The sequence below is a fragment of the Conger conger genome, chromosome 4 (assembly GCF_963514075.1).
Source record: "Conger conger chromosome 4, fConCon1.1, whole genome shotgun sequence".
Classification (NCBI taxonomy): Eukaryota; Metazoa; Chordata; class Actinopteri; order Anguilliformes; family Congridae; genus Conger; species Conger conger.
The window spans coordinates 36,514,527-36,527,909 of record NC_083763.1 but is presented as its reverse complement, the minus strand read 5'-3'; the positions used below and the strand labels follow the sequence as shown (position 1 = coordinate 36,527,909).

Sequence of the window (13,383 nt, the reverse complement as noted above, 5' to 3'; positions counted from 1 at the left end):
TCCATCTTCGTAACTGCTGTTGAGGAGATTTCGCTCAGCTTTAGTGGCCACATCAGCCGTTGGTACAAGGTGAACTGATAGCATCAGACTTTAAACTTCCCAGGAAGGTGGCTTCGGTCCATCTTTCCCAGGCCTTCTGAGAGCTGCGCCATGACAGACGAAGCCATGTGTTTGTCTGACAGGTCGGCTGTGTACTCCCTTCCAAGGCTTCTCACTAGCTGCTCTGCAAGAAGGGGGATCTTTTCCCCTTTGACCGAGAAGGAGGTGTTATCGCTTCTTCCTTTCCGGATTGATAAGCTCCGAGATTTTGTTGGCTTGAATTCCATCCTCGCCCAAGTGAGGAGTTCTTCAAGCCTTCTCAAGAGCCTGTTGGTGCAAGCAGCTGTCTGCAGGAGAGTTGTGATGTCATCCATGTAACCTCTAATGGCCGGCAGGCGCTGTCCTGACTGACTTCTGACTCCTCTGACCATCTGTCTCCCTCCGATCAGGATGATTTCGAAGGCTGCTGTAAATAGGATGGGTGAGATCGAACAACCTATCGCTATGCCTTTTTGGAGTTGCTGCCAGCCTGACGTGGCTTCCTGCGATGTGGAGCAGATGTAGAAGTTGCCGAAGTAGCTGGATACCAGATTTTGGATGCAAGTTGGGATGTGGAAGAAGTAGAGAGCAAAGGAGATGAGCTGATGTGGGACAGAGCCATATGCATTTGCCAGGTCCAGCCAGACAATGTGCAGATCTGATTTGGCACGTTTAGCTGTGGTTAAGGCTCTGCACCATGCTGATGGGATGGACTGTGTCTTCCAAACGGTGCACATCAGTCTCAAACTAATAGCCGCTGGCAGTTTCGCTCGGTTCTGTGATTCTGATTAGGTGATCAGAATCAGTTAGATGCTTTGGACGCTGCAATTGTTAGGATAATTTTTAGATCGCTAGTTTGCATTAGTAATTAGCCGTCTATATAGGCGTGCTCAGAGCGACACTATATAACAGTGGAATTGTTTGCAATTCGGCAGAGAAGTGCATTTTTTCCACTAGACGTGTGTACTTGAAGACCTCCAGGGAACTTAAGTATTGTTTCTGTGTTTTTTGCGTGTGAGCAGTAGGTAAAAAGGAAACCTTGTTAGTCTATCAGCAGTTGTAGATTTGTTGTCAAATTACTGCGTTAGTTAGACCAGGTGTGTTACATTTTCTGTTATTAGTTAGCAAATCTTGTGTGTTTTTCACCAGCCGCCGGCAGTTTCGCTCGGTTCTGTTATTCTGATTAGGTGATCAGAATCAGTTAGATACTTTGGACGCTGCAATTGTTAGGATCATTTTTAGATCGCTAGTTTGCATTAGTAATTAGCAGTTTATATAGGCGTGCTCAGAGCGACACTAGCGTCGCTCCCTCCCATTTTGGAATGGTATGGTGTGTCAGCACCCCATTACGGTCTGCTCTCTCCCCTTCAGAACGCGCTTCCAGCGACGTGGCCCTCCACGGCGACGGAACCCAACCAACCTCTGCTACCCCTCACTGACCCCCTGTGACAACTTCACAGTTGCAGGGGGGCTATGGAACTGCCAGTCTGCCACACAGAAGGCTGACTTCATTACTGGTTATGCCTCCCTCCTGTCCCTACAGTTCCTTGCCCTCACAGAGACCTGGATTACACCAGAGAACACTGCCACCCCCGCTGCCCTCTCATCATCCTTCTCCTTCTCACACACCCCCCGGCCCTCTGGCCGTGGAGGTGGCACTGGCTTGCTGATCTCCCCTTCGTGGAAATTCTCTGCGATTTCCCACACTGACCTATCCCTATCCACCTTTGAATGCCACGCTGTCTCAATTACTCACCCTGTTAAACTTTATATTGTCGTTGTTTATCGTCCTCCGGGTGCCTTGGGAAGTTTCCTTGATGAGCTTGACACTCATCTCCGCTCATTCCCTGAGGATGGCACCCCACTTATCCTCCTGGGAGATTTCAACATCCACCTGGAAGCCTCCCAGTCTGCTGCCCTCTTACCACTACTTCACTCCTTTGACCTCTCTCTGCAGCACTCCCCCCCCCAACTCACAAGGCTGGAAACCTTCTCGACCTGATCTTTCTGAGGAATTGCTGCTCTTCTAACCCCACTGTTACCCCCTTACACAAGTCCGATCACCACTTAATTTCCTTCTCCATCCCCCTAGCCCCTCTGCCTCCCTCCCCTTCTCTCACCCCCACTGTTTCTGTCCGATGTAACCTCAGCTCTCTATCACCCTCCTCCCTTGCCCCCAGAGTCACCGCTTCCCTCCCTCCTCTTGAATCCTTCTCCAAACTACCCACTGATTCCGCATCTTCCACCCTGCTTTCCTCTCTCCTCAGCCCTTGACTCTCTCTGTCCTCTTGTCTCCCGGCCTGCTCGATCCTCCCCTCCCAGCCCATGGGTTTCTGACCTTCGTGCAGCTGAGAGGAAGTGGAATCAAAAGACCCATCAGACCTGTCTTCCTACCAGTCTCTCCTGGCGGAATTCTCCTCCGCTATCACCACTGCCAAAATAAATTACTTCCCAACAAACTTCCAACCACTCCATCCTCTTAGGTTCCCTGGCATCTACAGGGATCTGTGGCACAGAGTGGATCCAATCTTATCTCTCTGGCCGGTCCTCCCAGGTGTCCTGGGCAGGAGGAGTGTCAACCCCTCGCCCCCTTGTTACAGGAGTCCCCCAGGGCTCAGTCCTCGGACCCCTCCTCTTCTCCATCTACACGAGATCCCTTGGCCCCGTTATCTCTGCTCATGGCTTCTCCTATCATTGTTATGCCGATGACACCCAATTCTTTCTCTCCTTCCCCCCATCAGACACACAGGTCTCTACCTATATCTCTGCCTGCCTGAGAGACATCCAGAGCTGGATGGGCAACCACCATCTAAAGCTCAACCCAGGTAAGACGGAGGTGATCTTCATCCCTGCTTTAACCTCTCCCTTCTCTGATTTCTCCATCTCACTAGGGGATACCACGGTGACCTCATCTCCTAGTGCAAGAAACCTTGGAGTGGTGATGGACAACAGGCTATCCTTCTCCAAGAACATTGCTACGGTGACCCGGGCGTGCAGGTTCTTCCTGTACAACATCCGGAGAATCCGACCCTCTCTCACCACCTGCTCCACTCAGCTCCTTGTTCAAGCAATGGTCCTGTCCCGCCTGGACTATTGCAATTCTCTGCTGGCTGGCCTTCCAGCATCTGCCATCAGACCCCTACAACTCATCCAGAATGCTGCAGCCCGTCTGGTATTCAATGTTCCCAGACATTCACGTCACCCCCCTGCTCAGCAACCTCCACTGGCTGCCTGTTATGGCTCGCATCAAATTTAAAACTTTGGTGCTCGCATACCAGGCAGTTAAAGGATCAGCCCCTGTGTATATTCAATCCCTCATCAAGACCTATACACCAACAAGACCCCTCCGTTCTGCCACTTTGTGCCATCTGGCGCCTCCCCCTCGCCACACCTGCACTTCACGCTCACGACTGCTGTCTGTCCTGGTCCCACGATGGTGGAATGACCTCCTGGTGGATGTCAGAACGGCAGAGTCTCTGACCTCCTTCAAGCGCAGACTGAAGACCCATCTCTTCAGGCTACACCTTTCCCTCCCCAACTCACAATCACCGTGATTAGCCTTAGACCATAATGGCACTTATGTATAGATATCGTTACTTGTATAGGTATTGTTGTTTTTATTGGCTGTTGTATTGTTGTATTCTAGCTGCCAGCTGTGGTATGCTAGTTTGAAAGTTGATTGTACAAGGGTTCTGAATTTCTGTATGTTTACACTAGGACTCGGAACAGTACTGTCCTCTTAGGTCCACTTTTGCACTTGTTCTTGTGTTTGATTTGCACTTTGTTGTACGTCGCTCTGGATAAGAGCGTCTGCTAAATGCCACGCAATGTAATGTAATGTAGTAACTGGTTGGGCCACCCTTAGCAGCAACAACTGCAATCAAGCGTTTGCGATAACTTGCAATGAGTCTCTTACAGCGCTGTGGAGGAATTTTGGCCCACTCATCTTTGCAGAATTGTTGTAATTCAGCCACACTGGAGGGTTTTCGAGCATGAACCGCCTTTTTAAGGTCATGCCACAGCATCTCAATAGGATTCAGGTCAGGACTTTGACTAGGCCACTCCAAAGTCCATTTTGTTTTTCTTCAGCCATTCAGAGGTGGACTTGCTGGTGTGTTTTGGATCATTGTCCTGCTGCTGAACCCAAGTTCGTTTCGTCACGAACAGATGGCCGGACATTCTCCTTCAGGATTTTTTGGTAGACAGCAGAATTCATGGTTCCATTTATCACAGCAAGTCTTCCAGGTCCTGAAGCAGCAAAACAGCCCCGGACCATCACACTACCACCACCATATTTTACTGTTGGTATGATGTTCTTTTTCTGAAATGCGGTGTTACTTTTATGCCAGATGTAATGGGACACACACCTTCTAAAAAGTTCAATTTTTGTCTCGTCAGACCGTAGAGTGTCAAGAGAGTATTTTCCCAAAAGTCTTGGGGAACATCAAGATCTTTTCTGGCAAAATTGAGACGAGCCTTAATGCCGGTTCTCAAACACGTCGGACAAGATGATTGAATCAATTAAATAATTAAGACCAGAAGTTGGCACAAAATCCTGAAATGGAACAGCCCTTGTTGTGCACTCCTGCACTACTTTTTCTCAGCCCGGTCAGCATATTACAGTGCGTTTAACATGGTGACACATGGCGTTACCTTAAATACTGGAACAACTGGCCATCAGAAGTAATTTTGCAGAATAATGTTGCTTCAAACTAGTTTAAACAAATTGCTTAGCATCAACAAACATGGAATGAGCCTTCAAACATGCAAATGTAAAAAAAGTAAATTTTTCTAAAAAAAAAGAAAAGAAAAAAGAAAAGAATGTTTTCAGTATCTGTTTATTTGCCATACTTTTACCCCAATGTAATTGTGGGAATTTTTGTTCTCATTACCTACAATAGCATTGTTCAATACATTTTCACCAAAAATGTTTCAAGTAGTAATATATTAGGACCCCTTTTAGACAAACATGGTGGTGTATAATCATCACTGCACACTACTGTAGATACCGCATAGTGGAAAGGCGACATTCAGTTTGCCGATAGTTTGAATTTGCATGTAAACGAATAAACACGGATCCTCTGTGAACCTTAAGAAATGACATAACGTTACAATAAGCCATAAGTCAACCAACAGCTACAGAAATTATTTGATAACTATAATACTGTAGCATTCAATTCCCTGCGGTGTTTGCATTTTAAACCCCCTGAAATGGCCAGATTGCTCACTACTGTAGCTTGTCGATAGCTGTAAACCGCAATAATATGCCTGGAGGTGAAATTTTTTTGTCCTTTACAACTGGTGGGGGAATGTTTTCATGGCATACATTAGACCCAATTAAGTATCATTTGAAAGCTAGTTTTCCGAAGCATCATTACCGACCATATGCATCCCTTGATACTTCACCATGTCACTTAAAGCCAGTTCATGAGATTATTTACAATTATTATTTACTCCATTAACTTGTACAGTGCCCATATCTCAATACAATAGAGTACCTTTGGGATGAGGTGCAGCCAAAAAAATCTGCACAAAACTTATTGAGTCAGCATGGACCAAAATCCAAAAGGAATGTTTCCAGCACCTTGTCAAATCCATACTGTGAAGAACTCAGTTATGGCTGCAAAAGATGTTCCTATCCAGTGTCCAGTACTTACAAAGGTTCACTAAATAAAATGGCCACAGTACATATATGCCCAATATTAATAGAGAGCATTCACTGACCAAAGAGGCACACAGAAATTACTTACGGTCCAGAAGTTCACCGTCCTCTTCTTTGTAGGGGTTATCCTGCTCCAGGTCAGAACCCTCATCCTGTGGGCATGACTCATACTCTCCATAGGCAGTTTTATCAAAGATCTCTGCCAGGCTGTCATTGGCTTTTTGACCAAGACCTGGGAAGAGAAAAAAGAAAAGAAAAGTATGCATTCAATAATGATCAACAACAATAACATTCCCCCACTGAGTGGAACTTAAGAAAATACCACAGGATGTCTAAGTTGTTTGGTGGCCATGCTCTTGCTGTCCCACATAAGCATTATTGATGCATATGACAGTCACAAGTCAAAGGAGAATTTCACAAATCTGCTTATGAGAAGCCATCTCATGATCTTTGCATTTCAGAGAAAGGTCTTAATCGGTTTGGTTTTGTTTTCTTGAGTGGTCAGCACTCAAATTGTATTGTAACAGCCACTAAAATAGTACAGTACATTAATGGCATTTGGCAGACGCTCTTATCCAGAGTGACATACAGTTGATTAGACTAAGCAGGAGACAATCCTCCCCTGGAGCAATGCAGGAATTGGGCTCTGGGGGCAGGGTTAGGGACATTTAAAATGTGGAGCTATGTACAGCTAATGTGCCCTGGCAACCGGAATGAGAACGACACGCCTTCATCAAACTGACGTCTCTCGCCCCCGGACCGTGGTTCCGAGGTGATCAGGGATGCTAGCATGCCGCGATCCTCCCCTCTGAGTCCCTCCCACCACCCTCTGGATGGCGGCTCAATCATTGTGCTGGCCATACTTGGCAGGACCGTGGTGTGCACCCTGCTCCTCGGTAGGCAACTGCATCAAACCAAAGTCAAAATAGATTATGAAAGTACCCGTGTTCTCTCTCAGGGCTTTGAGGAGCATGCTTTGGCTAATAAAGGTGCAGTCTGTATCCATCGTCTCCCCCTCTGCTCTATGTATGTCCAGCTAAGGAGAAAGAAACACACCGTGCCTTTATGATTCTCGTATAAATCCTTAAACACACAAACACACAGTCCCCATTTAGGACTGCAATACCATGTCATGTCAAATTAAATGCTCTCTTCAGTTTCTTTAATTCCATAGCACCATTGCCTGACAGCAAGAGGCTCCTGGGTTCGAACCCCACCCGGGCCTTTCTGTGTGGAGTTTGCATGTTCTCTCTGTATCCATGTGGGTTCCTCCAGGTATTCTGCTTTCCTTTTACCATTCAAAGACATGCAGGTTAATTGGACCAAGGCGCCTGGTGTCACGCTGTTTGCCCATTCTTCCTAAGTAATTAGGATAGGTTACATGCAGAGGACGCATTTTGTTGCCTGAGAAGACAATGACAATTACGAATTAAAGAAAAATGAAGAGTTAATGGCCCCCTCAATTTTAGAAAACTCTACAAAAACAGACCAGCGTATGAAGCTCAAATTGTCAGGATTTCTATTCATCATCATTGCCTCAAAACAGTCAACACAAAACATGTAAGAAATTGAAGATTGAATTGATGCTGCGGTGCACTTAATTTCAGTTTATACAGAATGGACCAATGGCTTACAGCAGAGGGAGCTCCTTGTTTGAAACCATTTGTGCACAATGAATGCCAATAGAACAATAAAGTGCATCTATGAATAATGTCCTACCTCAGGGAAAGTTGGACTGCCTGCCACATTCTTAGAGCTACAGGCAACCCGTTCCATGGCCCATAGCTTGTCATCTGTGACAGCAGGCTTGCCTTCAAATACCAAAAAGGGAATGAACAGTTACACAACACACACAATTTTTTATTTAGTAATCACTTAAAATTATTGGCACCCGTAACAAGTATTGTAAATGAAATCATTCATTCATTCATTCATTATCCTAACCCGCTTATCCTGAACAGGGTCGCAGGAGCCTATCCCAGCATACATTGGGCGAAAGGCAGGAATACACCCTGGACAGGTTGCCAGTCCATCGCAGGACACACACACCATTCACTCACACACTCATACCTATGGGCAATTTAGACTCTCCAATCAGCCTAACCTGCATGTCTTTGGACTGTGGGAGGAAACCGGAGTAACCGGAAGAAACCCACGCAGACACGGGGAGAACATGCAAACTCTGCACAGAGAGGCCCCAGCCGATGGGGATTCGAACCCAGGACCTCCTTGCTGTGAGGCGACAGTGCTACCCACTGCCCCATCCGTGCCGCCGAAATTAAATCAAACAAAGTGAAATATGCAATAGGATTTAACTTAATATAGTTAAATCTAAAGGAACTATATTGGGCCATTCCATAACTTCCTGTTCCACTGAAGTATAAAAATGATGTAACAAGCATGAAAAATGAAATGGGAATTTACATATAGAAAAGCCAAACAAAAACCAGCACTAACACCTAAACAGAAGAAAACAAGGTTGCAGTGGGCTAAAGAGAAAAAAAATCATGGAGTGTGGATGATTGGATGTGATAAGTGATATTCAGTGATGAATCACGAAACTGCATTGGCCAAGGCGATGATGCTGGAACCTTTGTCGGGTGCCATTCCAAAGAAACATACAAAGGTGATGAGGAAGTCATTTTTCAGGATGACAATGCATCTTGCCACAGAGCAAAGAGTTGTTAGATTTCAGTGTTTTCAAGATGTAACTGAGCTAAAAAGTTGACACGCAAGTTCTGCTACTATTCAAATGCATATCCCCACAATCACCCTGTTTTCCCCCACTCTATTTACATTTCCTTTCCTGGCGTTGATTTGAGGTCTAGGTGCCGACAACCATTTGTCTGCACAACCATTTGGCCTAACCAGGAAACCTGTCAATAGACATTATCATATCTAAAGGAGTGTTTTGTCACCATGGATGAAGCATTTCCTTTCAGATACTGAAATAAACTCTGTCATTCCCAGTAAGGAGTGTGTAAGATTGGTGAAAGCTCAGGAAAACGTGCACACTACCTGGAACCACGAATAAAGAGCTGAAACTTGTCTTACATCCTCGAATTTCGAGTAACAACTCTTTCTTTCCTGAAACGCGATTCGAAGTACCAGCAGCGAAACAGTTATAGTATTGAAGAAGAAACAAGAAGTTCTTCAGAGTGTTAAAGCTTTTCTTCAGGAAAGGCATATCAACTCAATGATATGGCCAGCAAACAGTCTGGATCTTAATCCAATTGAAAATGTATGGTGGAAATTTTAAAAAAATGGTCCATGACAAGGCTCCATCCTGCAAAACTGATCTGTCAACCGCTATTCGCGAAAGTTTGAACCTGCTTGACGGAGAATATTGTTTTTCATTAGTGCAGTCCATATCTGGAAGAATTCAGGCCGTCATAAAAGCCCGAGGAGGAGCAACAAAGTACTAATTGTGATTTATTTATTTTTGTTGATGAATCCATAATTTCTCTCTCAACATTGAGTGATTCCATTTTTTTTCCTCTCCTTGATCTGGAAAAAAAATTAAGTTAAAATAAATGCATTTAATTTATTTGAGCTATGTTTCACCAAGCCAGAATGTTCAGCTGTTAAACAAAAATTGTTTTGTGTCAGATCTGTGATTTGTTTATTTGCTATGGAGTAAAAAGGCTTAATGAACATCCTCCAAGTGTGCTGATTCCATAATTTTTGCCAGGGGTTGTATTATCCCCATGGATGGTAAGGAAGATGGTGATGGAGCCCATTAGCAACCCAAGGATCACAAAGACAAAGAAAATGTTAAGTTTGTGGCAGGCCCTCCACTCCCATCCTGTACGTGAATGTACGAACGGAAACCACAGAAGCCTACGGATGAAACAAGTGTTGCGAGTGCAGAGATGCATAGCTTGCATGGCACAAACCTATGGCCGTTTGAACACAGTTGTCATTGTTTGTTGTAACTTTACAACCACGGATGAAAGTGATCAAAAAAGGAAACCACACCAACAATAAGAAAGAGAAAAAGTGTGAAAAGGCTGTCTGCCATGGGGAACTATGGGAATTGAATTGTAGAATAGACCTGTTATAACTGCCAGCCATCATGGGTGGCAGCTAAATCCACCAGAACTGAGGAAATCAGATTGCCACTTTAATTGCCATTTTCACTGGAAAGTAAATAAAATAAAGAGTGACCTCTAACTTTTGCACAGTACTCTTCTTCCTGTTAAACTAAATTCTTAAAATGTATAGAAGTTCCCAGATGGAGGGTGAAAGTGTGATACCATTCTCATCCGGTAAGGTGCGCCTCTCCACCCGAGTGCAGGGATTAAGCAGCAGTACAGGGTTCTGCTCCTTACTCTCAACCCGGCTCTTCTTTCCAACTGGCTCCTGGACATCGGGGGTCTGCTTGGCCAATCAAACACATTTGTGACTGGATGCTTCAGATCCATGTTTCAAAATCTGACTTCTTCAGTTGTAACATTCCATGTTTAAGTACAGAATGAGAGCTACAATTAGGTACCACCTGGTGAGATTGAGTAAATATTTCTGGAGATATGGTCGTTAGGCCATTCCATGCCAACTCCAGGAGGTTGCACCACAGCATCTCTTGGATTTGTCTCTTTTTTTGTGTGTTGGTATACAATTATGAGATATAAAATTCCTGAAAATCATACTCCATTTCATTTTTTCCCAGAAGAGCCATTTAAAGTTTACTTGGTGTCTCGATGAAAAACAAGTTGTGATACATTTGTATCTAGAGATAATTTTGTATGTAGAATTCTCTCACCAGAAGACATGCATATACTTTATTTTTTGAGATATTTGGCCCCAAAATAATAATTTGGTCAGAAACAATTTGCTTTGGTACGAAATAGGAAGTGTTGTATAAACAAAACCTACTATCCTAACTTCACACGTCTAAAATGGAATAGTCTGATTGCAGTTGCATTTAGCTCTAATTTTCATTCATTGTAAAGCATTTTGTATTGCACTAAGATGTATGACATTACATAAAGGATGATTGATTGATTGGTTGATATGTTTAAACTTGTAAAATACAGATGTTTTCTAATACAAGCCATTTCTTGATGCTGTGCTTTGAAATTTATGCCTTTTAAATAAATCCCCTGAACAATTCTATTTTCAAGTAGCATTGGAGTGATACCATAAACAATAAACCATATTAACAGATTACTTTTGAAGATGATTAAGGATTGTTATCACCTGTAGTAAGCTTTTGTATTTATGCACAGCTGGATGCATGACTATCTTCGTGCATCCAGAATGCGTTTGATGTTATTTTCTTTTGCCCAGGGTGTATTCTTTCGCCTCCAGTCGTACTGATCTAGGTAGACTAGTTCTGCGAACCTTTGCATGACTTGAGAAGTTTGTTCACCCCAGTGTATCACTCATGTTTGACCACCCTGACAGACTCTGTTTTGCCCCTCTGCTCACCATATGTATATATTGGCTCTGGTAATCCAGCTGGATTGCATCCTTCTAACTGGTAAATGGACTGCATTAATATAGCTGTTCAGGCACCAAGATACCAATTAGCTTGTCAAGAGCAATTAGGGGTTACGTGTTTTGCTCAAGGACACTTCCACACACCGAAAGTAGGGGATCGAATCTGCAACCTTCTGACTGCCAGACGACCGCTCTTACCTCTTGAGCTAACGTTGCCCCCCTTACTGGACTTTGGACCTGATCTCCATTGGGGGTTGACTACATGCCGCTTTGAACCCGTAAGCTTTCGAAGACTAGCTGAGGTTTATTTAGGTTTGTTATGTAGACAGGACCGGAGGTAATTGTCGACCCTCAGTGTTTGTTATATTCCCACTCTCCGTTCAACATTCCACTTCCCTATCCTTAACCCTGTCACGGCCTGACCCAAGACTGGGTCGTAATAGAATGTACGCAGTACGCTAATCCCCATTTAAAAAGAGGAATAGTCCACAGTGGCTAAACCAGTAATGGCAATCTTTACAAAGTTATGGACCGCCAATATCATATTTATCACAACACGATTTTCATTGCAACACCCGGCAAACTTTAAATGGCTTTACCGGGAAAACGAAATGGAGTATGAAGCTCAAGTTTTCATGAATTATATACCTCATAATTGTCTACCAACACACAGAAAAAGAGAAAAATGTGGTGCTGTGGTGCAACCTCATGGAGATGACATGGAATGACCCTGTTTGTAACTTGCATTTTTGCAAAACAGTTTTCTGAAAACTGCTCTTAAATATTTTGTTGTGAATTTAGCTTTTTCTCAAAGAAATATACCCAGAAACCATGAACTATTCTATGAAATTGGTATACTGGAATAGTCCCTAACCCAGTGCTTGCTATGAATTTTATTTTTAAACCATAAACGATAATTTCATGAAAATATGAAAAAATGCATATCTCAGGTTTAACCTCTAATTTAGCATTTGTCATGACTCCCCCCCCCCCCCCCCCATTATCGTGTAACTTCATAACTGCTCTCTCTATTGAGATATAACAATATGGGAGTGCCCATACATTTTGATCTCTCATCAACAGGTAATTACTTCTTGCCAGATAGCTATCCCATAATAACTTGGGTATGAATGCTTAGCTTTTGTTTGCACTCAACTGCACTCCCTTTATATGTCATGGGATTACAGTAAAATCATTGAAGTTGGTAAGTGAATGGGGATGGTAAGTGAACTACTGAATACAAGTTTGAGTCTTGAATAAATTGAGAGATATAAAATGGAAACTAGTTCAGGCTGCATTTACAAGATTGGTTAGGTACCTACTGTGCATCATAGGAATCAAACAATGACTGAAAAAAAACCCTGTCTGGTTGACTTGGCAACTACAAACATTAGCAGCGTGGCTATTCTTGTTTCGGCGTCCGACAGACACTGATCATCGACATACTAGCAGTAGTATAGCTTAATGTCATAATGATGGCAACAACAATGCAATAATAGAGGAAAAAAAACAAAAAAAACAATGAGTTAACCATGTGCAAATCCAATGTGAAGCACACACTAGTTGCTAAAGGCAGCATATCCGAAGTACTGGAATCACTCCTACATGATACAAAGTTTCACAAGCGTATAACTGTATAATATCCTTCCACAATGTTTCACTATATCATTCTGTGAAGCGTCATTTGGAAGACGGAGGAAGACTCATCTCATACTACTGTACTCGCTTTTTAAAATAGAAGGCAGTCGCATTGCCTATGTCAGCCTCTTTTGTGGCAAATTTACAATCACCAGCGGCCATAACTTTTAGTTAAACAATAATGGCTTATAATTACTTTATTATTATTTACTTTATTACATTATTACATTATACTGCGACTTGTCATTACAGAGGCCGATAAAGTGTGATATCCATCTTTCAAACCATATTAATGATGAACTTATATGAACACGCAAAAGTTTGTTTAGGACTCCAAAATGTACATTGTCTATTTGTAACGTTTATCAGAGATTGGAGGACAAAGAAGTCTGAATATTTAACAGAATGTCACATATTAACACAATGGCTTGAATTTTTAATTTTATATTCAGGAATGCGATACTGGTATTAACTCAATTTTGACAAGATAGTTAAAAGTGCTTCATCTGAAGTGTGTGCCGGGTCATATTTGTTATTCAAGAGGATAGCCCCGAGAAAGTGTT

General features: G+C 43.2%; 1 protein-coding gene across 7 annotated transcripts in view; it reads right to left on the bottom strand.

Annotated features, from left to right (window-relative positions):
- Positions 1–13,383, bottom strand: part of rbbp8 (retinoblastoma binding protein 8) — a 47,239-nt gene that overhangs the window by 11,560 nt on the left and 22,296 nt on the right. For 5 of the 7 annotated variants that reach the window (XM_061237608.1, XM_061237613.1, XM_061237610.1 and 2 more), the window contains exons 12-15: positions 9,997–10,120; positions 7,460–7,551; positions 6,683–6,776; positions 5,829–5,972 (exon numbers count right to left, since the gene is read on the bottom strand). In XM_061237608.1, the coding sequence (XP_061093592.1) occupies positions 5,829–5,972; positions 6,683–6,776; positions 7,460–7,551; positions 9,997–10,120 (454 nt within the window). The other 2 variants (XM_061237612.1, XM_061237614.1) reach the window with 2 other exon arrangements.